The sequence below is a fragment of the Pavona decussata genome, unplaced genomic scaffold (genome assembly GCF_977016875.1).
Source record: "Pavona decussata unplaced genomic scaffold, jaPavDecu1.1 SCAFFOLD_381, whole genome shotgun sequence".
NCBI classification, from domain to species: Eukaryota; Metazoa; Cnidaria; class Anthozoa; order Scleractinia; family Agariciidae; genus Pavona; species Pavona decussata.
The window spans coordinates 615,890-639,000 of record NW_028145755.1 but is presented as its reverse complement, the minus strand read 5'-3'; the positions used below and the strand labels follow the sequence as shown (position 1 = coordinate 639,000).

General features: G+C 37.6%; 3 protein-coding genes across 3 annotated transcripts; all 3 read left to right on the top strand.

Annotated features, from left to right (window-relative positions):
• Positions 1 to 1,480: 1,480 nt before the first annotated feature.
• LOC146451949 (UDP-sugar transporter protein SLC35A5-like) lies at positions 1,481 to 8,677 on the top strand. The gene is made up of 5 exons (XM_085098422.1): positions 1,481 to 1,755; positions 4,196 to 4,297; positions 5,233 to 5,366; positions 5,933 to 6,000; positions 6,786 to 8,677. The coding sequence occupies exons 1-5, from the start codon at positions 1,602 to 1,604 to the stop codon at positions 7,534 to 7,536; spliced, it is 1,209 nt and encodes a 402-aa protein (XP_084954548.1). The 5' UTR covers positions 1,481 to 1,601; the 3' UTR covers positions 7,537 to 8,677.
• On the top strand, positions 3,178 to 3,829 carry LOC146451950 (uncharacterized). Its single transcript, XM_085098367.1, has one exon. It carries the CDS (start codon positions 3,203 to 3,205, stop codon positions 3,698 to 3,700), a length of 498 nt encoding a protein of 165 aa, XP_084954493.1. The 5' UTR covers positions 3,178 to 3,202; the 3' UTR covers positions 3,701 to 3,829.
• Positions 8,678 to 11,933: 3,256 nt separating the features above from the next.
• Positions 11,934 to 22,546, top strand: LOC146451948 (uncharacterized). The gene is made up of 7 exons (XM_085098421.1): positions 11,934 to 12,900; positions 15,139 to 15,342; positions 16,033 to 16,109; positions 16,189 to 16,270; positions 18,180 to 18,523; positions 19,819 to 19,900; positions 20,478 to 22,546. Exons 1-7 carry the CDS (start codon positions 12,051 to 12,053, stop codon positions 20,645 to 20,647), a joined length of 1,809 nt encoding a protein of 602 aa, XP_084954547.1. The 5' UTR covers positions 11,934 to 12,050; the 3' UTR covers positions 20,648 to 22,546.
• The last annotated feature ends 565 nt before the right edge of the window (positions 22,547 to 23,111 follow it).

Sequence of the window (23,111 nt, the reverse complement as noted above, 5' to 3'; positions counted from 1 at the left end):
TTGGGAAGTACTGCACACGACGCCACAGAAACGAAGGTGATGCTCGGCTGGACAAGTCGCTCGACCACAACGACTTTATGAACCATTTCAGAACAGCTTTAATTTGAGAGGAAAGGCTACCTAAAGGTTCATTTCGGAGACTTTAAGGGGGGAATTAACCTAAATTTGAATGAAATTTGAAGAGGTTTTAAGAAGGGATAGAAGAAAGAAAATGATTTTTGGAGCACCAACAGACAGTTGATACCCACGCAAGAGCACCCCAGGTTGCTAATGGACTAACTTGGTGTCCGTCTATTGATTATTAACTACAAATTCTAATTTTAAAACTTCTTTAAATCTTCAATATTTCTTATTTCTCCTAGTTTTACCAATCCTTCTAGAAAAACTAACTCCTCCCAGATATACCCAAAAATCATCCAAAAATTAACAAAACACGCCACAACATAGATTCACGGGATGAGCATAAAGTTTTTGGATTGCTTGAAACGTGAACGAGAAGCAGATATTTCCATTAAAGCCATGTCAAGTGGCGAAAAAATGGCGTTTAGGTTAAGTCCCCCCTTAAGAAGAACTCCTAAAATATGATACAGTCAACTCTCTCATGGCGACCACTTCTCGTAAGCGACCACCTCCTGTAAGCGACCACTTCGTAAACAACCGTTTTGTTTCTCAGTTAAATACTGTTTCAAGAGCTCTCTTGTAAGCGACCACCACTCGAGCGACCACTTTTTAGGCCAGAAATTACACTTATTCTTTTGTTTTCTGTTTCCGGTAAGCAACCACCCAACATAATCACGTATGATCGTTAGCAAATCATTACTTAAAAGTGACAAAAGTTCAATTTTTAATGACGCTACCCCGGACTGCTGACAGATAATAACAGTTTACAGACAGAGAAGATGGCTATAATTAGATCTGTAGGTAAACGGGACAGATCTGTTCCGAAATGTTATACAAAGTTTCATCAGAAGAATGAATAAATGGAAAAAAAATCAAATAAATTAGTTTCTATTTGCCCAATTTAGCTGCTAAGGTAAAATTACGCTTATTTTGTTGATCTTTCCCGTAAGCGACCACCTCCCGTAAGCGACCACTTTGTCGTGCACCAAGGGTGGTCGCTTACGAGAGAGTTGACTGTAATTGAAAATTGCTGCTCAGCCCTAAAAGTGGTCGCGGTCGGCTAAGAGAGGCGGTCGCTATTAAACGAGAGGTTCCAACTACAATAGACAATTGACGAAAATGGTGGTACTCTTTTAAAACGGTGGTCTTATTAGGGAGGAAGCAGTTGCCAGAAAACCGTCCCCCCCCCCCCTCCTTCTCCCCCCTCCCCGGCTCCCTGTTCAGAATCCAACACCCTTCCACCAGGTTTACTTGCTGCGTTATTCGGGCAAGTATATATTCGATTAGACTTATCCTCAAGGTCTCAACTGGGTTCCAATTCACTCATTACCGCTGTACTCACATTTTCTCCCTCCCCTCCCCCTTGCTACTTGTATTTACAATCGCCTGATCTTCCGCGTGATTATTTCCCACGGGGTCGTTGGATTATCACGCGAGGTGATGTTGTACCCACTCCCGCGCTGTCAGGGCTGTCAACGACCATGGCGTTCGCTGCGAAGTGTCGACGGCTCTACAGCTCGTTTTTTAGCAACGTATTGTGGAATCCAGCCAGCTTACTCCACACCTTTTTGCTTGGTTCTATTTATGTATCCCTAGCTTGTTCGAGGACGTTGTTGATCAAGCTGTCTATCAGAGGTAAAGGAATATTTTCTCTGTTTACATTTAGTCTGTGAACCAGAACTACATGTATCATGATCACTCAACCCTGTAGCGAGTTCTTCGGTAATTTTTACAGAGTTCAGTGCCGCGCATTTTAGACTTAAAGAACAGCTCTGTCTGCAGTTAAACTGCAAACGAACTCAAACTGTCATTGCCCAGAAAATAGCAGATTGCCCAATAATTTGGGTGTTCCATGGTTGTCTAGTTCTAAGTGCTTGTTTGCACGTGGATCAATACAAACAGAATTTAACTTAAGTCTTGAAAGTTATTAGTTCCACTTTTAGAAGCCGAGACAGCCTTGTTTTCCTCAATTTTTTTCAGCCTTGTCACAGATCTCTGGGCTTAGAAACTTGCTACACTGTTTAAACTTTGTTGATTTCGTGCTAGAGCAAAGGGACTGCGTAGCTCATCTCGAGACATATATTGCAGATCGGCGCCACAACATATATTAGCTTGAGATAGTCGTATTAAACGATCGTGAGGGGGGAGGGGGGGGGTATCCAGGTGTATTATTGATGAAGAGGTGCCAATGAGGCCATGCATCTTTTTGGATTAGAAAGTCCCATTACTATTATTAGGAAAAAAAAAACTGTGCTGAAAAATGTCACACAGCCTAGCTATACGACGTAACCCCAAAGTGTCCCTTCTTCTCCACAAAAGAAAAAATGCTGAAAAGTTTGGAAAGACTTCTGCACTGTGTGTTACATTAATTATACATACACCGTTGTCATACTAACCCTCTTATATAAACTACAAGTATGAATAGAGTTTGAGTCACATAATGTACAATAAATGATGTATCGGGCTGTGCGAAATTTTTGCAAAAAAAAATCCTTGCTGTAATCTTTCCATTAAAAAAACCTCCACCAGAAAACTTCTAATGCATAACAAGTTCCCAAATATCCCCAAAAAGGGCTGCATACCCTATCAAGGAGTAAACTCTTGCCTTGCAGTCACCTCTTTATTACGGACACCCCGATAATATGGACAGCAACTAATAATAATAATAATAATAATAATAATAATAATAATAATAATAATAATAATAATAATAATAATAATAATAATATTAATAGTAATAGCATTGAAAGAATGTGTGGAGAAGAAGTTTGAGAAGGAAGTACGTGGACTAGAATGGCAGGGAAAGTTGCTGCCTGAGAGGAAGTCTGATTTACAGCTGTGCAAGAATGAGTGTTTCAGTTGGCTGAATAAATGGAGATCATGCCCCTTGCACACTATTGCCGGTGTATTTGAACTGTATGAGCAACTGTTGCCCACAAAGCTATATTCTAGTGAGAAGACACACACGAGTTGTCCCGGGGATGTGAAGTGTAGGCTATGTGGTCATACCCAAGAAAGTGTCCCGCACAATCTGGCCGGGTGATCTGCACTAGCTTAGAACAAGTATTTGCTCAGACATAACATGGCTTTAAAAGTCCTGTTCTACGAGTTCCTACGTGACCAAGATCTTCTTGACGAAGTACCACCATGGTACTCGCCAGTGATGCCAAAGCCGGTGTACAAGTCAGAACAAGTAGAAGCGTGGTGGGATGTACCTGTGTATGCAGATCATCAGGAGGTGCGAGCCAACCGGGTCGATGCGAGGGTTGTGAATCATGAGAGCAAGAAAGTCATGACCATAGAGATGAGTTGTCCATGGATTAGTAATCGAGAGAAGAAGAGCGAGGAGAAAACCATGAAGTATGGTCCCTTGAGGTGGGAACTGAAGGAGCAATATAAAGGATATGAGGTGCACCAGTATAACATTATCATGGATGTGCTAGGCAGCTGGTCGAAAGAGACAGAGATTAGTGTGCGATCACTAGTTGGGCAGAAGACTACTCAAGTCCTAGAGAAAATGCAGAAGGCGGTTTCATCGGCGACGCTGAACATTGCAAGAACTTTCAAAGTAGTAACATGATGTTTTATTATACCAAGATTGATAGACCAGCCATGAATAGACCAGCTATGACTTTTATACATTTTTATATAAACTATGACTTTTAGATATTTTTCTATATTTTATATTTTTAGACTATGGCTTTTATATATTTTTTTATATATTTTATATCTTTTATATATGTACATATATTTTATTGATTTATTCACGTGCTATTTTAAGTTTCGCTTCAGGCTCACAGGTTACGCTATGCGCCCTGTTATGCTTCTTATACTGTGCATACAGATAGTTTTACTGCGCATAATAATAATAATAATAATAATAAAAATTAAATTATCATAGTAATTAAATTAGATTTAATTAAATCTCCAGCAAAAATAAATTACAGACGTTAATTGAATAAAATAAATTCACGGTATTACGGGCTCTTGCTATTAAGGACACTAACTCACGGTCACGAGGGTGTCTGCAATTAAGGGAGTTGACTGTAGATCTTTCTTGATTTTCTCATAACAGGAGGAGGGTATGAGTATCTTCCTGTTACTGTCAATATTTTTGTGGAGCTCTTCAAGCTGATGGTCTGCTTCAGCCTTTATGTGCATCTGTTACTATGCAAAGGTATGGCAGTTACAAAAATGCTCTGTTATTAGCTTATTTCCCTTTTGTCAGTATCTTCTCTCATGCTGAAAAAAATGGGAAGAATTTGTGTATATTAAATACTTACTTTGAAAAGGTTAAGTGGGTGTCACCACAGCAGAATACTTAAGCTCTAAGGAGACCTAAATTAGGCATATTATGCCTAGAGTGAGATCCTAGTCTCCAGTTCAGGGTTAGCACAAGGTTTACAGTATATAACACTGGCTCTATCCTGATTTATTTATCAAATTTTCTTTAACATGTGAGGTGTATAGTTAGTCAGCTTTCTTTTAACCCTTCAACCCCTAATATCAAAGAACAAATTCTCCTATCTTGTTCCCATATTTTTCTTATAAAAGAACTGGAGAGAAAATATCAAGAAAATTCACCAAGTGGGTGATCATTTCCTTAATTCTCATGACCCCAGGGGTTGAACAAGCATTGATATTACCAGGAGAAATTTGATGCTGATCACTATTAGGGGTTAAAGGTTAAGGTTGGAGCAAAGGGAGAGCAATGCACAGAATCAAAGACAAAAGGTGGTGAGAATTCAAGCGAACCTGAAATTTTGCCAAAATTTGAAAGTTTATTCTAAAAAGTGGAGAGAACATTTTAAGGTACAAAAAAGTTGGATATGATTAAATTTAATATTGGTTAAGTTCCTCTTTCAAATTTTCATGCATGCCACCATTTTGGATTTTATGACATCATACAGTTGCTGTTACTGTCAGGAAGCAGAAGTTCTTTTGTGTACAATATATATAGGCAGACATGTGATGTACGTCGTGAAATAAAAAATGGGAGGTTGGTGCTCACACCGCTTCTCCATCCCTGCTCCCTGGTAAAATTGTAGATTAAGGATATAACTGTTTCTTGTCTTTGATATTAAACACCAATTTATGTTTCTCCTCACACAGAGGGAAAACCAGTAAAAGAAGTTTTCTCCTTTGCTCATATTAATTGGCATGAGCTTCTTAAATGGTCCATTCCTGGATTGCTTTATTTCTTTGACAACCTCATTGGATTTTACATTCTTCTACACTTATCTGCAGTAAGTACAAAAAGCAGGTCTTAAGACTTTAAAGTAATATTTTTTTTCTTCTGGTGAAACTACAGATTAATTATTTAAGGCAGTGGTTTACACTAAAGATCCACTACCGTTTCACAATTTGTACATGCTGCTGTTGCTACTACTATGACGATGATGATGATGATGATGATGATGATGATGATGATGACAACAATGGCTACTACTACTACGACAACCATGACTATGACTACTGCTGACTACATCTTCCTCAGACCATTACATCTACCACTACCACTACCCCAACCACCACATCTTTCATTACCATTATCACTATTATCACCACGAATATCATTGAGCAGCAACACATACAGCCATATTTAGCTTTGCTATTTTGTCACAAGGTCAATGATCATTTTTTATTATCTTTCACACAAATAATCTTTTCCTTGCTAAATTGTCCCATGCAAAAAAAAAAAAGAATCCTTTCCATTTTTAAAAGGTATATCGTTCAGCGAAAGTACTTTAGTTTGCAGTAATAATTATTCTTTCCATGTTAATGTTATGTTTGCCTTGTTTAATTATTACAGGCAGTTTATATTCTGATGCAGAATTTTGTTATAATAACAACAGCAGTTCTCTTCAGAATTGTCCTCAGGTGAGATCAACTTGAGAAAAATTTTCTAAAAAGTCATCAATTATTGTTTTGAGGAGTTTCAGCAATGATTGCTGTAACGTTTTTTGAAACAAAAGTCACAACAAAGAGCTGTGTGCATGCATACATACATGTTGTCTAGAGCTGTTGGTAGGAGAGGGGTGGCGTCCATTTGACCTAATCATTTTAAGAGCACTTTCTTGCTGGTCATGTTATTTACAAATTACAACTGCTAGATTTGATATTTAGAGTTTTTATGCCCAGCTTCAAATGCACTATTGTATCCAGTGACTAATTACTGCAATTCACTTTTTTTAAAAGAACAATAGTATTTTTCATTAATAAACCATTATTATAAACCATTATTATCCTGTAGTGATTAGCAATAGTCATTTATCTAGCAGTAGTAGTGTAGTGGTTTTCAGATGGTTTGTGGTTCGAAGTCGTACCTCTACTGTTGTGTTGTTTCTTCAGACAAGAAACTTTTCTCCTCATTGTCATTCTTCACCCAGGTGTATATAAAAAGGGTATAGCCTGTGAACAGGCTCCCGTAGCCGGATAGGGCGAAGAGGAAAAGGCGAAGGAAAAGGCCACAAGCGAAGCGAGCCGAGTGAAGCTGGCCAGCTCCCTTTTTTCAGCTCTCCTTACGGGTATTTTCCCGCTCTGACGCATGTATCGACATGTATTTTACTCGCATGCGTACATGTTTATGTTCGGAAATTTCTGGTCTCCTTTTCGCTGTATTTTTTTTACCTTTAAACGTTGTTTTCATTTTTCATTTCTTCTAGGAGGAAATTAAACAGAGTCCAGTGGGCGTCATTACTTATCTTGTTCTTATCAATCGTTTCTCTTTCAAATGAAAAGAAAGAACTTCACCATGAACAACACCAGCGTATCATACGAGATGTCTTACCTACCGTGAGTGATTCGGTCGAGAACGGAGACGAGGCGAACATTTGTCGGAAGTTACGAAGTACTTCGGAATCTCCGAATATTACCGATGTCCACGATGAAGACTTGGCAACCAAGTTTCGCATCGGTGAAGCGCATGTATTAGTCATGGTTCAATGCGTGTTGTCTTCGTCAGCGAACATTTACAACGAGAAAATCTTTAAAGAGGGTGGGGGAATGGAAGAAAGCATTCTCTTACAAAATACCAAGTTGTACATGTTTGGTGTTTTCTTCAACACAGTCACGTTGTTCCTGCGGCCCGAGTTTCGTTCACACGCGCTGAGTTGTGGGCTCTTTTACGGTTACAATGTTCACTCAACGCTTCTTATTGTTGTCACGGCATTCTTTGGGTTGACTGTGGCACTTATTCTGAAATTTAGAGACAACATGTTTCAAGTGATGTCAAATCAGCTGACCAATGTCGTCATGATTACGTCATCAGTGTTGTTCCTGGACTTTCATCCTACGCTGAGATTCTTTCTCACCGCTCCGATTGTGCTGTTAGCGATTTTTATTTTTAATGCTGGCGGAAAAACTGAGGTAGCTTCTCCTAAGGACCCTAAGGAAAGGTTGGACACTCTGTTATGAGGAAAATGTCTGCGCGGTGGAAGAACAGTTTGTTTCCACATTCAGGCATTGGGTTATGTAATCTTTCATTTTCTAATTAACGTGATGTCTTATTAAAGTTAGATTGTTATTTAGAGTGTAAATAGTGCAAACGAATAAACGCAGTTTCAAAGTTAGAATTAAGTCATACAGCGTACTAAACAGCAGTACAGGATAGTACTGCTCAGTGGCTTTCATTTGAATGGTCACACTTAAGGATTTCATCCATATAGTCTCAAAGTTAGAATCACCTTGTACAGCATAGTAAACAGCACCACAGGAAAGAACTACTCAGTAGCTTTCATTTGAATGATCACACTTTAGGATTTCGTCCACAGTCTCAAAGTTAGAATCACCTTGTACAGCATAATAAACAGCATCACGAGAAAGTACTGCTCAGTAGCTTTCATTTGTCATCCACAGACTTACATTTACTGAAAAATCTCCCGAGAACGTTTAGGTAGCATTTCCAAATAAAATATAACACGTGTGACCATTTTGACACAAATATTAAACTACGCAAATAAGCCAAAAAAAAAAGGAAAAAAAACGGCAGCTGAAACGCTCATTAAATTCCAGCTTAATTATATTAATCAATGAAGGTGCGTACAATACTTTGACATAGGTGTTGTACAATATATACAGTACTGTATGTAAGTGAATTGACGCAAGTCCATTTATCTTCTTTAGAGTAGGCAATAAATTTACTTTCATATTGTGCTTCACAGAACTCCCAATATTTTAAAAGTTGATTCTGTACAAGTACAATTATAAACCCTGTGTGCAGGGAAGCCTTTGATCTTCCTAGAACAATCGTGAAGAGTAAGGGATCCCTTCCCGGTTCCGTGGATTCTATTCATATTTGAAAGCTTAAAAAAGTTGTCAATATTATGAAAAGTAATTTATCGCTATTTGATTGCATAGACAGGTACTCTATAAAGAGAAAAATGAAGTGAAATATAGTTTATTCCTCTCGGAAACGCAATTATGCTTCTAAATTATGTTGTCGCCGTTTTTAGTTATATTGTTTCTATTAAGGGTTTTTTCGTGCGAAATTAACCTAAAAATAAACTACCTTTGGACTTGGTACTTTCCAGAAATAAAAGTTATATTTGTTAAGGTTTTCCTGTGGAGTTTAATTCCTCTTACACGGATAAAGTACTACCTGTTCACGCTTATTAGTTTTCAATTCAAATTCAATTCAAATCAAATTTATTCACATTTATTCGAATGAAATCAAACTTGCATGTTGTCTTTTAGATAAGATAAGATAAGATAAGCTAAGATAATTTATTTAATGTCAAATACATAGGGGGTGGTCTCCCAGTCCCCCAAGCCACAGGCTCATAATAAAAGTGCTTGACAATATAAAAGAAAGTTAATATAGTCAATAGCTACTGATTAAATCAAAAAATAACATCTATCTATAAAAATAAATAAATAAAAATAAATCGGTTCAAAGGCAATTGCTGCATTGACAGCCGATAAAATTTAACTTAGTTAGAGGTCTCCGAAAGGATGATGCATTAGGTGCGTTTTTTACAGCAGATGGCAACTGGTTCCAGATGTGTGAGATCATGTTCGCAAATGAGCCATGAAGGAATCTACTATTGTATGAAGTTTGTACAACATTTAGACCACTGCTTCTATAATTATATGGTGTGACTCGGGGTTTGAATAAATTGGCTACATAGCCTGGACCATTCTCCTTGAAACATTTAAAAAATATCATCAAAGATTGTTCTATGCGTCTATGTTCCAATGTATTCATGTCTGCCATCCTAAGAATTGATTCATAATCAGTACTTTTCCCCATGTTTTTGAGCTTTTGGCCGAAAACGTAGCAAAAGTTTTCGCAGCACTGTTTTTGCCATCAGTTCACACGCCTAATGGTTTGAAAACGTTTAATAAAAGGTCGCAAAACGTTGTCAGACCGTCGAAATCGTAGTGTGGACGAACACAAATGCACTGTAGTACAAACGTAAAGATATCGGTGTGAACGGGACCCAATAAATGAACCCGATTATTTCAAAATCGAGCTTTTAGGAACATGCTTTTTTCCCAATTAACACGATTTGATCTCGAAGCTATTCGGTAGCCAATGAGCCCGGTGAAAACTTTAATAAATCCCTTATGTCCAGAAATGCACGCAATGGCAAATTTGGCAATTTTGACGAATATTACCACTGAAGTTATGCGAATAAGCTCAACGCACAGAAGCCAGTCAAGCCAGCCATATCTCTAATAGATATGCCATTTGTAAGTTAATTGCTTTGGGTTTACAACGATGATAATGACGTTGTTAGTCAACTAGCAGCGGTACAGAAGACAAAAGACAGTGGAAACGTTTCCTTTGCACTCGAAAACAGCTGTATAACCGTCCTCATGTGCATACCGTATGCAAACCACGTGCATGCCGTATGGAAAACACCCACTTACGTCATGCGTGCTGAAGACTTGGTATCGAGGGCCATCGCTGGAATGGGCACTCGGCTTGTACAGTATTGAACTCTCGCTGATTATTTTGGCGTCATATTAGCTTAGCGTGTAAAGACCATATCACCCCTGTCTCTGATTCCCCACCATGCGTGTGAAAACTATAACATACCGGAACGAGTCAAACACTAAGTCACGCGAAGTTTTATTAACCACAGTTTTCCTTTAGGTTATGATAAACGAACAAATAAATAAAAGAATGAATACATGAATAAAACAAATGTACCTATACTAATCAATTCTACCTATTGCAATGAAACTAAGAATAAAATGCAAAGAATTTCTTTCAACAGAATTCCAATTTTACAACGATGCGGTGACGCTAAAAAAGAATTGGATAGGCTTTGCCAGGTGAACTCGGTAAAGTATTTGAGTACTAAACTCTACCCTCGATACTGAACTGAAGCTCTCATAAAAGCTTATCCCCGCTTAGATTATAACAATGAAACCGGAGTTCAAGAATTCTGGGGTTTTTCTATCAAGACACCCCTACCTTTAATTCTCCTATTAGGAAAAGCAAGAGAAACATCGGAAATCTTGGCGTACCAATAGTCCAAAGATAAGTCAGTTTTTCTACAGCCAAAATATAATCTTCAATTTGCAGAAGTAATCAGATTGTGCTTAACTAAAAATACAGCACATTTTGTTTATAACACACAACCACTAATTCTATGTTTTAGTTAGATGTGTGGTGAAATTTTGGAAAAGCCTAATTAAAGTTTGTTTAACAACTCATCATTTGAAACATACCCCGCCTGGCTTTTTAGCCTCCACATTTTCCTCCTCGTGAGGCCTGGAAATAAATACGTTGCCCGAGAGCCCCCTCTGCATTTCGTTTTGTAGAATACAAAACTCGAGGGTCCGAAATATTTCTATTTAAAAATATTTTTCATCTGCGGTCATCTCTTTTTTTCACTCTGCTTGTCTTCTTCTAGAGCAAGTCTGCTTCAACCATTTAACACCTGATGATGACAATATTGGCAACAAGCAAACAATATGGACAATATTGGTTTCAATTAACGATACACACTTTTTGCTGCACCATTCCACCAAATCGTGAACATGATCGCAAAACATTTTGGATTAATTCTATCTTTTTTTTCTCGGGGAGAGTAAAATACAGTCAAATTAAAGCACAAAAATACAGAAATACCCTTTCTAGGACAGAATTCAGTTGCTGAATATTTTATTCACTATCTGAGCACTTGAAAGAGTTTTTAGATTTATACAGCAGATGTGTAATATAAAGTTAAAAATCAAGGAGTTTTTTTGCTGAATTTAGAATTGCAAAGGCCCATTTTCTCTTTGAAGAAACGAAGCGTTTGACTGAGAACTGGGTCAAATTCTGGGTAGTTTAAGAATTTTGGCACCTCCAAAAAAATTTTTTTGACGTATTTTGCAATATAATATTTTTAGGTTGTTCAATAATTTATATTGTCTAGCCAAACCCAGAAAAGTACTCGTTTATATTCAAGCTACTTCGGTGATGGATCAGACAATCAACATAAAATTTTGACGCTAATTTTAACAAAGACTTCTCATTACTGAGAATCCTTTTTTTCGCGAAAACGAAATATTTCTCGCTTTCTGCTCTTGAAATTTCTCTTTCAGTGTGCTTTCACAATTTGGCATTTGTGATTTGAATAAGCTCTTGATTATAGTGATCAGCTTGTGATTATACTAGTCGTGACGCACTTCTGTGTCATTCACTTGCCGCGTCATTTAGCAGGCAACTCTGTCATAGATTGACCTTACAGGAAATATATCTGATGTTGGATTTTAAAAATTATATTTTATCACGTGAAATTTCTAAATTAACACAACTTGGAACTTCAGAAATTCTCAAACTTTATCCATGAACCTTGTACCCGCTAAGAGTCTGGGCTCTAAATAAACCTGCGTCAAAACATTTTGCTGTTGTCGAAGGAAGTGGTTGCAACGGTATTTATTTATGCGCCAATTTTCCCTATTTGAATGCTGTCTTAACCTGTGCAACGAAAATGGAACTTCTTCATTTCGTCGCAGAATTGTTTGTCGTGTCTGTGGTACTTATAATCTCCACGGAAAGCTCTGGCGACTGGAGTTACCGCAAACCTGAAGATCCCAGCACGTGGAAACAACATTATGAAGATTGCGCTGGCAAAAAACAATCTCCGATAAACATAGTTCCTAAAGAGACGATTTTCGATGCAGGGCTTACAGACTTCGCTATAGATTTTGAGCCAATCGTTTCAGCTGAGCTACAAAATAACGGGCACACGGTTCAAGCCACGTTTAAAACCGGCAAGTCCAATATTTCTGGGGGATATCTCCAAACTCAGTTTCGTGCTGTGCAGATGCATTTTCATTGGGGAAGCGATGATTCGCACGGATCGGAGCACCAGGTTCTGGGACGAAAATACCCCATGGAAATACACATTGTACACTACAACGCTGAAAAGTATCCGAACATTTCGACGGCTATGGTGAAACCAGATGGTTTGGCTGTACTGGGGATATTGGTTGAGGTTGCAGCGAAGAATAACTCTCTGATACAACCGATAGTGAACGCACTAAACTCGACTCATTATAAAGGCGATAAAGCCTTTATACGATCTTTAAAGCCTCTATTATTCATACCACAAGACTTTCAGCAATATTACACTTATAAAGGCTCGCTCACGACCCCTGGCTGTTTCGAAAGCGTGCAGTGGTTTGTGTTCAATCACACTTTTAAAATTTCCCGGTATCAACTCGAGCATTTCAGAAAACTTTCCGATGGAAAGCGGCAAGATACGAAGAGTCATGATTTGGAAGATAACTTCAGGCCAGTGCAGCCTTTACATGGAAGAGTTGTCACTCGAAGTTTCAGTGAGTATGATTAATTATGCACCTATCAATGTTAAGCCCGAGGGGGGGGACCCCGGGCATATGTGGGGCATTTGACTTTTCAGAAGATTTTTTGGTCAAAGTCCCGACCGTGGGGCCCCAAAACTGGGTCAAATAAGATCAAATATCCCCACCTTAGGGAAGTAATATCCCTAAAGTTCATAGTAGTTGTTGTGTATATTTTACAAATAATTGATATAAATTGCCAAGCTTTTTTTTTATATTTTAAACTCCTTTGATGCTTTGTGTAATCCGAGGAAAATAATCAACAAATCTAGCATTTCACGTGAAAAAATCAAATATAATTGTCTCAATCTTACAGGAACAACGCGAGCTGTATACCATGTTGAGCTGTACAAATCTAGCATTTCAAGTCATACAATCAGATATTTTCTCAATCTAATACGGAAAAGAATGTACCATGTAGAAAATACGAATCTAGCATTTCAAGTGATACAATCAGATATCATTTTCTCAATCTAATACAAAAACTGAATGGACCTTGTTGAGCTACGCGAATCTAGAATGATACAATCAGATATCATTATTTTTCTCAATCTAATACAAAACCTAAATGCACCTTGAGCTACGCTAATCTGGCCGGCACAGACATGACTAGCTACCAGTCCTCTTCGCAAAAAAAAGCAAACGTCCCCACCCTGGGGCCCTGATTCTAAGTCAAACTCCCGAGGGTGGGGAAGGCAAAAGAGGTCAAATGCCCCACATATGCCCGGGGTCCCCCCCCTCGGGCTTAACATTGATAGGTGCATTAGTCATTCTTAAATATATTTCTATTTTGGATTGTACTGTAAACAATAAGCTTATTGCGTACATTCAAGCAAAATATAAACAATTCATTCAAGATGAACGTATTTCAATGAACAAACAATATTGAAAACCTATTCATGGAATGGAATTTGATCCGATAATTAATGCCTACATAGTATATAAAAAGAGACCATTTTCCCGCAGACATATAAATTTTAAAATCTGATAATTAAATCTTGATTTAAATTCAATTATCTCTTAACTGATATAGAAATAAATTAGTGATCATCCCCACGCGCCAGATACGGATACAGATTTAGTTTCTAAAACAATGAGAAATACCCCCTGGAGCCTGTTTTCAAAAGCTCCGAAAACTTATCAGCCTCAAAATATAAATATGTTACATGTAATATTGAAGGATTTGGGCAAGACAGACCTAAGGGTTTTTTTTTTTTTTTGGGGGGGGGGGGGGGGGGGGTTTAAAATCAAAATTGCTCCAAAGTAAAAAATGAGCCATATTTTGGCACAAAGACCAGTGTAAGAAACGTTGTCTATTTAATTGTAGGGCAAAATGCGAAATGAAGAAGAAATGGCTTGTAGTTTTTCCAGAACACACAAGCGACCTACACAAAGGAAATACTGATCCTTGCTTTGCTTGACGTGGTTTAGTCTTGTACCGAAAAGAGATCAGAGAGGAAACTGAAACTGAGAGAATTATCATGACAGTTCAATAATAATAATAATAATTTACTTAGCATGGCAATCTTGTACCCAGAGTCCTCCGGCTCTTTGGCCAGCGGTTGGTCACCAGAAGAGATAAATTTTTTTTGAATTCTCCAGTCTCTCCTGGCGACTAACCTCTGGCCAAAGAGCCTGAGGACTCTGGGTACGAGATTGGGAGTATGGTAGAAATGTTAAGCTATGCAAAAATACATCAAACAGAGGAGTTCACAGAGATAGCAACTTTACTAGATGATGATTTTCACTGGCAGTCAGCTACTGTTGACATGTCTGTTTTCTCAGACATCTGTCAAGGTGGTTGATCAACCTTTAACCCTGAAAGCCCCAATATCAAAGAGCAAATTCTCCCATTTTGTCCCCATACTTTCTTATAAAAGTACTGGGGAGAAGTTATTAAAATATCAAGAACATTCTCCTTGGGTGATCATATCCTAAATTCTCTCGACCCCAGGGGTTGAATATAAGCATTGATGTTACCAGGAGAAATTTGATGCTGATCGTTGTTAGGGCTTATAGGTTAAAAACAACCATTTGTTTAGTCATGGGGAGGATGGGTTGAGTACTCCCTAAAAAACCCAATGCATAAACTTAAGGTATCTGTTTGGCTGCTGATTTTCTTTTGTTTGCTGTTGTGCAATGGGCATAGAATTTTGCCATTTTTGACTAAAAGGGAAAAATTTTTAATGGATTAAAATGCCATTTTATTTTCAGAGCGTCCGCCGTTTCCTTGTAGCAAGACTTCAAACACCACAATGGAATGTTCTGCACTTGCCGACGATAAAGTTGTTTTTTATCAAGCTGTAGTAAACATGTGTACATTACCTGCAACAGTTACTCTGCAGGTCTCTCAACCTGACATTGGTTATCAATTTGCTGGCATTTTTTATGCCGACATAAGACCTCCCAAAAAATTAGGTAAGGTGAAGAAACTTTCATGGAGGTGCTGGAGTGACTTAAGATGTTGGTACACTAGATTTGTAATATAAATATTTAAAGTGAAAGTGGTTCCAACCTGGTCTTGACCATGCTATGAGGAAGCATCCCATCCAGGGTGGAGGTAGTTTACTGTACTTCTAATAATTATTGCTTTCTGATACAGAAACCAATAAATATTGGTCAAGAACTGGCAGCATTGGCTACTTAAGGCAGCTGGCACCAGTCAGTTTCCAGCTCTTTTACGGTTGAACCTTGATTTTCTGGAATTTTCGATTATCCGCACTTGCTTCCCTGGTCCTGTTAGGCATCAAGCAAATGCTTTATCATTGACCTCCTTTTTTTGTTGATATGTGATTAGCATGTCCAGATAGAACTTTTTACAAAGCTTAAAAGCATTCAGGCTCAGAGCCCAGGGTTGTCATTAGAAGGTGGGACCCGGGCACCAGTACCAGGATACACAAGAGTCAGTACCTGCCTACTTTCAAACTTAACATAAAGAAACTCACTTCAAGCGTAATTTTCTGCCCAGCTACTCTCCTATAGGGGCCCCCCTACTTCAAAACTTAATGAAACCCCTGTAAGCAAACCTTAAAATAACTACGTCAATGAGAAATTAAACTGTTTTTGAAAACCTTAACACTTAACCACATTTTGTATTGTCTCTTTCAGGAAACCTTGATTATGGGTTCATGGTGGAAATGCATTCTCATTCACGTGAAACTGAGGCATCAACTTTACATGTTACAGTAAGATTTAATCTCAAATTTTATGCTTTGATGTTTGTTTGTTTTGTATGCTAAGTTGATATGTTATTCTATCTTGCAGATTAATCAAGTTCATCCATTATCAACAGATAACCTAAAAGAAGTGATTTCAGCAGATTTTGTTGAAGGAACATGCCAACTTGGTAGGTCATGGAATTTCATGGTGTGTGAACTTAAATTGAAATTTTATTATAATTTAATATGTATTCTTTGGGAAAATGGAGAACAGCTCCTTTCAGCCAACTTTAATTTTTACAGTCTATTTCTAGAATATTTGTCATGTGTGCACTACTAACCAAGATTTAATGGAGGTTTTGCCACAGTTTACATACCGTGTTATCAGTTGTCTGTCAACTAACTGTTGTCCAACTGTCAGCTGACTGTGGTGGGTCAAATGAAGCTCGCCATTTGATTTCACTAAGAACACGTAATGTTTGAAATGAAGGGACAAATCCTACTGTTGTTTCATGCTGTATGGACACCATCCATGCTATCATGTATGACTGCAGCCAAACCTCCCATAAGCAACCACCCAAAATGTCAAGCCTAGGTGGTCACTTACGAGAGGACAGACCATAGGGGGCCAAACTTTTGAACTCATTAGCATAAGGGGACTCCAGAGATTAAGTAGCCACAAAAACATTTTTAAACTTTCTAAAATTGTATTTCCAAAGATTTTCATTATTCAAGTTGATGGCTTGCCTGTGATAAATTACCAAATACGGCAAGTGGGACAAGTGAAGGGGTGCTTGGAAAAAAGCCGTAAGTGACTTCTGATAAATTTCTAGATTCTCCTTCCAAATTTCCCTATATTCACTTGAGAGACAAAAGAAGAATTTGACCTTACATCAAAAGTCACCTAGGGCCTTATTCCATGCACCCCTTCAAGTCTATTTCGGTAAGGCTAAGTCTATTTCAGGACATCTGGTACTCTGAATGTGACATTCATGTCTCCCGTACTGCCCAAGAATGTACATGTGATAATGTTACAAATTAAAGCAAATTGTCCAACTTCTGACTGGGGATAGATATGTGACAAGTGATCGCTTACAGAAGGTGAAAAACAAATTAAAGAAAATTACAAACTGTCATCTCTAAAAGTGGTTGTGGTCGCCTACGAGAGGTTTTAACGATAGGGCTTTGACTGAGAAAAATTTGGCATTTTGGAAAAGTGGTTGCTCAAGAGAGTTGGACGTAAGGGGAGGTTAGACTGTATAAGCTTAAAATAGGTCAGCGATGCATACACTTCTTTAATGCATTTTGTGCCAATAACAAGTCCATCGTAAGCAGTACCCAACTCGAAAGCAGCATGCTCCTTTTGACACTGCTCACACTAAACCAAACAAATTTATCCTTAATTCTTTTTAATCCTCCTTTGTAATATAAATGTATATTGTTTTTTATGTACTGTACTGAATCTCGTTGTACGTGTGAAAAATAAAAATTGAATTGAATTGAATTGTCATGAGGTATGACCAAGACACAATATGATAATGCCAAACCAGCCTTGGTGCATTGGTGTGGCTTTAACCGTTAAAGTTTTGTTGTATGAGCATGGTGTCCAAAGGTTTCCTTCAGTTGTAACAAAGACAAAAATGTGGATATCGTCATTTTGGAGCCCAGCAATCCTCAAATAAAGTGGTATTCAGATATAAACTGTTTGTGTTTTAGTGCAGCTGCATTTTACTTTCTTTTGTGATATCCAAGATATCCATACTACCCCCATGGAAGGTTTTTTGTTTTGTACCCCCCCCCCCCTTCCCCTAGGTAATTCCAGCTTAGCTTCATACTTTGCTTCTAAAATTTTGACTGTTTAGACCCCCTCCCCCTAGGAATTTCCAATGACCTTCCATGGGGTGTATTGATTTTTTTTAACTGCATATTTCAAAGATCAACGACAGCATGGTTGTTGAATGCACAGTAAACCCAAAACCCAAAAAATGTCTCATGCAATTAAACTGGAGTCGTGGTTTGATGGACACCAGAATTATGGTGGTCTTGTTTGATTATAAGTAAACATAATATTTCCATTTCAAAACCTTTCTATAACAGGCAGATGTTTAAAACACTCTTGCAACAAACACTGGTGTGACGGCACAGCTTTTGGCTTTAATAATGATACCCTGTATGTTGGCTTCTCGTCCACCTTCAAAGATCTCTCTGCTGCCAATCCTTCTGTTGATGTGAACTTCTATCGCAATGAATCAGGAAAGTGGTACCGGACTGCTTCAGAAACGTTCACCAACAACGAAGAGAAGGTGGTGCATCTGATGGGACTTATAGTACATGACACTCCATCGGCAAGACATAAGAGAGAAGCTGGAAAATCCTCACAGTGGGAATATGTCAAGTTTAAAGCCAAGATCAGTAAAACTGGAGAAAATGTTTTGTACCAGGTTAGTTTGCACAAGTATTGATGAGGCTTTTACCGTGAAAGTTCTGGCCGGGAGGATGGTGCCACCTAACGCAGAGGTTATGTAATGTTTAAAACACAAACAGCAGTGTTTTATCGGGATATAAAACCATGAGGCGCAGCCGAGTGGTTTTAGACCCAATAAAACACGTGCTGCGAGTTTTTTGAACAGCTTCAATAACATTCCTCATAAAGCATGTGTCAAGAGAGTTCATAACAATGATGCTTTTGTGAACGTTTAAAATGCGCATACAAGAAAAACATTGAACACCACATACTAATAAGGATGAGGTTTTATTGGGTTTTAAAACCACTGCACGTGATGTTTTATCGACCGTTTGATAGGTCAATGGGCTTATGAATTATTAATGAGTTTTGAATAATTTTTGCACAGTTAATCATGACTATGTGTGAAAAGTACATGTTAACTTTTTAGGGGTAGTGGAATCCAAAAATAAAATTCTGGGTAACCACACATTTTCCAGAGTTAATTAACCATACAATCATTACTCAAAAAAGTGTTATTTAAAAATACGTAACAACTTTTGGACTTTTTTCCCCAATTTTCCCAATTTTCTTTTTGGATTTCAATAGTGGCCCTTGCTAAGATCTTCATTTTTCAATTAGTCATAAACCATGCAAAAAAAACCTTTGAATTCAGTGAGCACCATCCTTAAGAGATCAGAGCTTCTTGGACCATCTTAAGATGCATAGGACATATGAGCAGTTAATAGCAAAAGAAGACACCAACATTAAGCCCCTGTCTGAATAAGGCCCCCCTCTTCATCCCTTCCCTCCCCACAAAGAAAACGTTCCTCTATAATATGCCCCCTTCTCCACTCATCCCTCTCTACTTCTTGAGGTCTCAAATTTAGTTAAGCCCTAGGGGCCTTTATCACTCGGCGGCCATGTTGAGTTTCAGGAGAATAAAAGCTTTGTTATTGCATGGCAAGCCTCGCCCAGATGCGAATTCAGTGCGAGGCTTCTTGTGCAAAAACAAAGCTTGTTATTCTCCTGAGACTCAACATGGCCGCCAAGTGATAAAGGTCTATAGAGCTTCTTTTACAGTTGGAGGAAAGGTTGTTGTCCATGCCACAAATTTATCTGATCCCGATGGTGTCTGCTCACAGGAGGTTTGCCTGTAGTTGAATGTATATGCCCAAGACCCAAACATCTAATTATATAATTCAATAACTCTCTGGCAGTGTCAAAGCATAACTCTTAAAAAAAAATGAAATTAATTACATGATCAAACAGAGTTAATTATTTTCCTTTCAGCTTCTTATGGTGCCATCAAATGGACTATATTACATAGTGCTGAAGGATGAATTCACACTGTCTTGTGTTAAACCGCCACCAAGTAAGTTGGTTTTTGAGAGTGAAATTGAAACAAATCTAGTTCTTTATCCATAAATTCTACTTTTCTTTTTGCCACACAAAAGAATTAGTTCCAACAGAAGACATACAATAAAATTTACTTGTTTACTAAAATATAAAGTGGTGATGAGACCTAAAAGAAACTACAAACTATAAAGCTTATAAACTATGTGATTAGGCCCCTCAAAGTAAGTATGAACTATATTATTTACGTGGCACTGAGATAATGACTTGGCATAAGGTCAAAAGCAAGAAGGTAAGCTAAAAGATATGCTAGGAGATTTAATATTATTTATAGTCATTGACAATTTTAAGTTTTGAGAGATTTCTTAAAAGACTTAACAGAACTTGAGTTGACAATTTCATTGTCAAATGAATTATAAAATTTGGGTCCTTGGAAAGAGCGGAAAATCATTTATTAATATTGGTCCAACTTTAAGGTAGACGCAAGGTGAAGGAGTTTCGAGTTTCTAGTGAGTTAGCAAATTAAAGACATGAATTAATTATTGGAAGTTATAGAATCTGATACTAATAAACAGAATTGTTCTGTTTCAAAACAGCACACCTCAGCAACACAAGTAAGATTGCCATTGGTGTATCTTTGGTCTCAATGGTTGCAATACTTGCTGGCGTTACCGTGGCATTGCTGTACTGCAGACGAAAGCAGTACAAGAGACACCGACCTACATTGATTGATCAGATGGACTCTCAAGATGATTACAGATTGTGAGCTACATACAGTCAGCTCAACAACTACTTTGTGTTGTGTCACTAATGTTAATTTGGAAGGGATTGCTGAGATTAGGATTATAAGCTAATCCTGGCAGAAATAGGCTTATTAAGAGAAATTCTGTCCATAGAATCTCAGTAACTCAACTTCTTGTCAATTGCCCCTTCATTTTTTTTTTCGCATATTATGTGTGCAAATTTACACTCATTTTATGATTTTTTAAGCTGGTTTTGTTGACCAATCTAGAACATGGGGGCTGGTGCTTCGATTAATGCAAGTTAATATGAATTTGATGAAGAAATTTACTTTTCTTTTCACATTTCTTATGGTTTACAACAGGGCTTTTAAGTTGGAAAAAATCAAAGGGAGTTCTCATAGTGTTTGAATTAAATGACATTTTTGTAATTTTTTGGGTACCATTTAAATATTCTTAACCTAAATTGATAAAAAACAAAACATAAAGGAAATTGCAGGGAAAAAGAAATTAAGTTAAAGGAAGACTGGAGAGACAAGAAAAAAAATCCAAGACTCTAAAAGGTCTTCTTTCAATGAATTTTGACTCCTTTTAATTACACACAGTGTGTGAAAAAAGACAGACTGAATTATGATGCATGTGAATTATGGTGATTAGGTGGCTCCAGACTGATAATGTGAGTTCAGGTACTCTGTGCACCCAAGCTGTTGAACACGAAAACAAAAAGTGAACAAGTCAACAACACTACCCAAATATTTACAACACTATAGCGTCAATCAGGGTCAGGGTCTGCTATGAAAAGTTCGGAAGATTTCAAGAAATGAAATTGAAAAATATTCAAAGCAGGTTAAAAAACATCGATTTGTTTGTATGTGTTTGGGTAGTTTTAACTTAAGACTCTAAGCCATTATTTTAACGGTGTGGGTTGCAGAATACAATTTTGTTCTTGCTGGTTACAGTAGCCTTGAGGGATTTGGAGAGGAAAAAGAATATTCACTTTGGATGTATAGCAATAGTGCCTTCCATTAAACCCAGTGGATTGGAGCCACCTTAAAATGAATACCTTTACAGTATTGTAAATGAGTAGCTAATGCAAAGAAGGTCAGAAACTATCTTACTTCTAAAACGTGTGTCAAGATTTTTAAAGAAATTTTTGTTGTATTACTTACTTACCTGTTGGCTGAAATAATTTTCATATTTATTAAGCATCATTTTGGAGGAAAATTTAACTTATTTGTAAAGCATTGGCAAATTTCATCTCCAAAGTGCATGGGCATTAAATTTTACATTAATTAACTTAAATGATGCTTGGTTGTCAAGGCAAGCAATAACAGTAAACACTGTATGAATGAGGGAGGAAAAGTATGGGTATTTTAGAGGGTGGGGATACTCCTGCAAACTTTTTTGGGGGATAGTGCTGCACAGTTCTTTGACCCTTTTAGACAATCATCAACTCCAATCTCTCGATTTTTTGCGTAATACTTTGTATAAATATGAACTTTGAATGTGTTGTTGCAAAAATATCCATACCCCTCCCATTGACGAAGTTTTTGATTCAGAACCACACTTCCCCCCCCCCCCCCCCCCATTTACTGTAAATTCCAATTTAGCTTCATACCTTCCTTTCAGAAAATCTTGGTGCCCTCCCCTCAGCATTTCAAATGACTTTCTGTTGGGAGGGGGGATGGGGTGGGTGGCTCCTGTTCTGATCACAATTAATTCCCATGGATATTTTCTAGAACGGCAATAATCTTTACTTCCCTTGAAAACAACAATTCAGACCAAAACTGGTCGCGAATTTCGTGCACTCATATGGGTGGCACATTTCAACATTAATCCATACTCGGCTCATCTGTAGGAGTACTCATCCCTCCAGTTGTAAAGGTTTTTTTTTAACGCTACAATAAAGTGCTCTTTTAAACCTGTGTGCGTATCTTTGCCTTATCTCGTTTCAAAACCCTACCAAACCCCACAAGTGACAAAACAACGAAAATAAAATTAAAGGTATATAATACTCCAGTGGAACAGTAGTGTAACAAAATGAAGAAAACTAAAAAATTACAGGTTTTTACACCGATTATCGTCTGGATCTTTACATCAATTAGGGAATTTGAAGGTTGCATGCATACTGCTGAAATTTGACTCCCTTTTTCAATAATTTAAAGCAAGGCAATTAATAGAGTTCTGACTAGAACTATACCTTTAGTGACGCCCTGGATCCACACTTGGTCATGATCTATAACTATAAAAGAAAGTTGGTAAAACTTTAAGTTATCCGATGATTTAATTTTAGGGCAATTAAATCATTACACTTGTTATGCAGGGGCCAAATTCACGAAGCCCCATCCTGACGTATTGTTTCTTGACAATATTGTTGTCAAGAAACAATACATAGGATGGCGTTAAATTATTGGAAATAATGCCGAAATTCAAAATTTCTGTTTGAAAAGTGGAAATAATTGCATTCAAGTGTACTAAAATTGGTTTTCA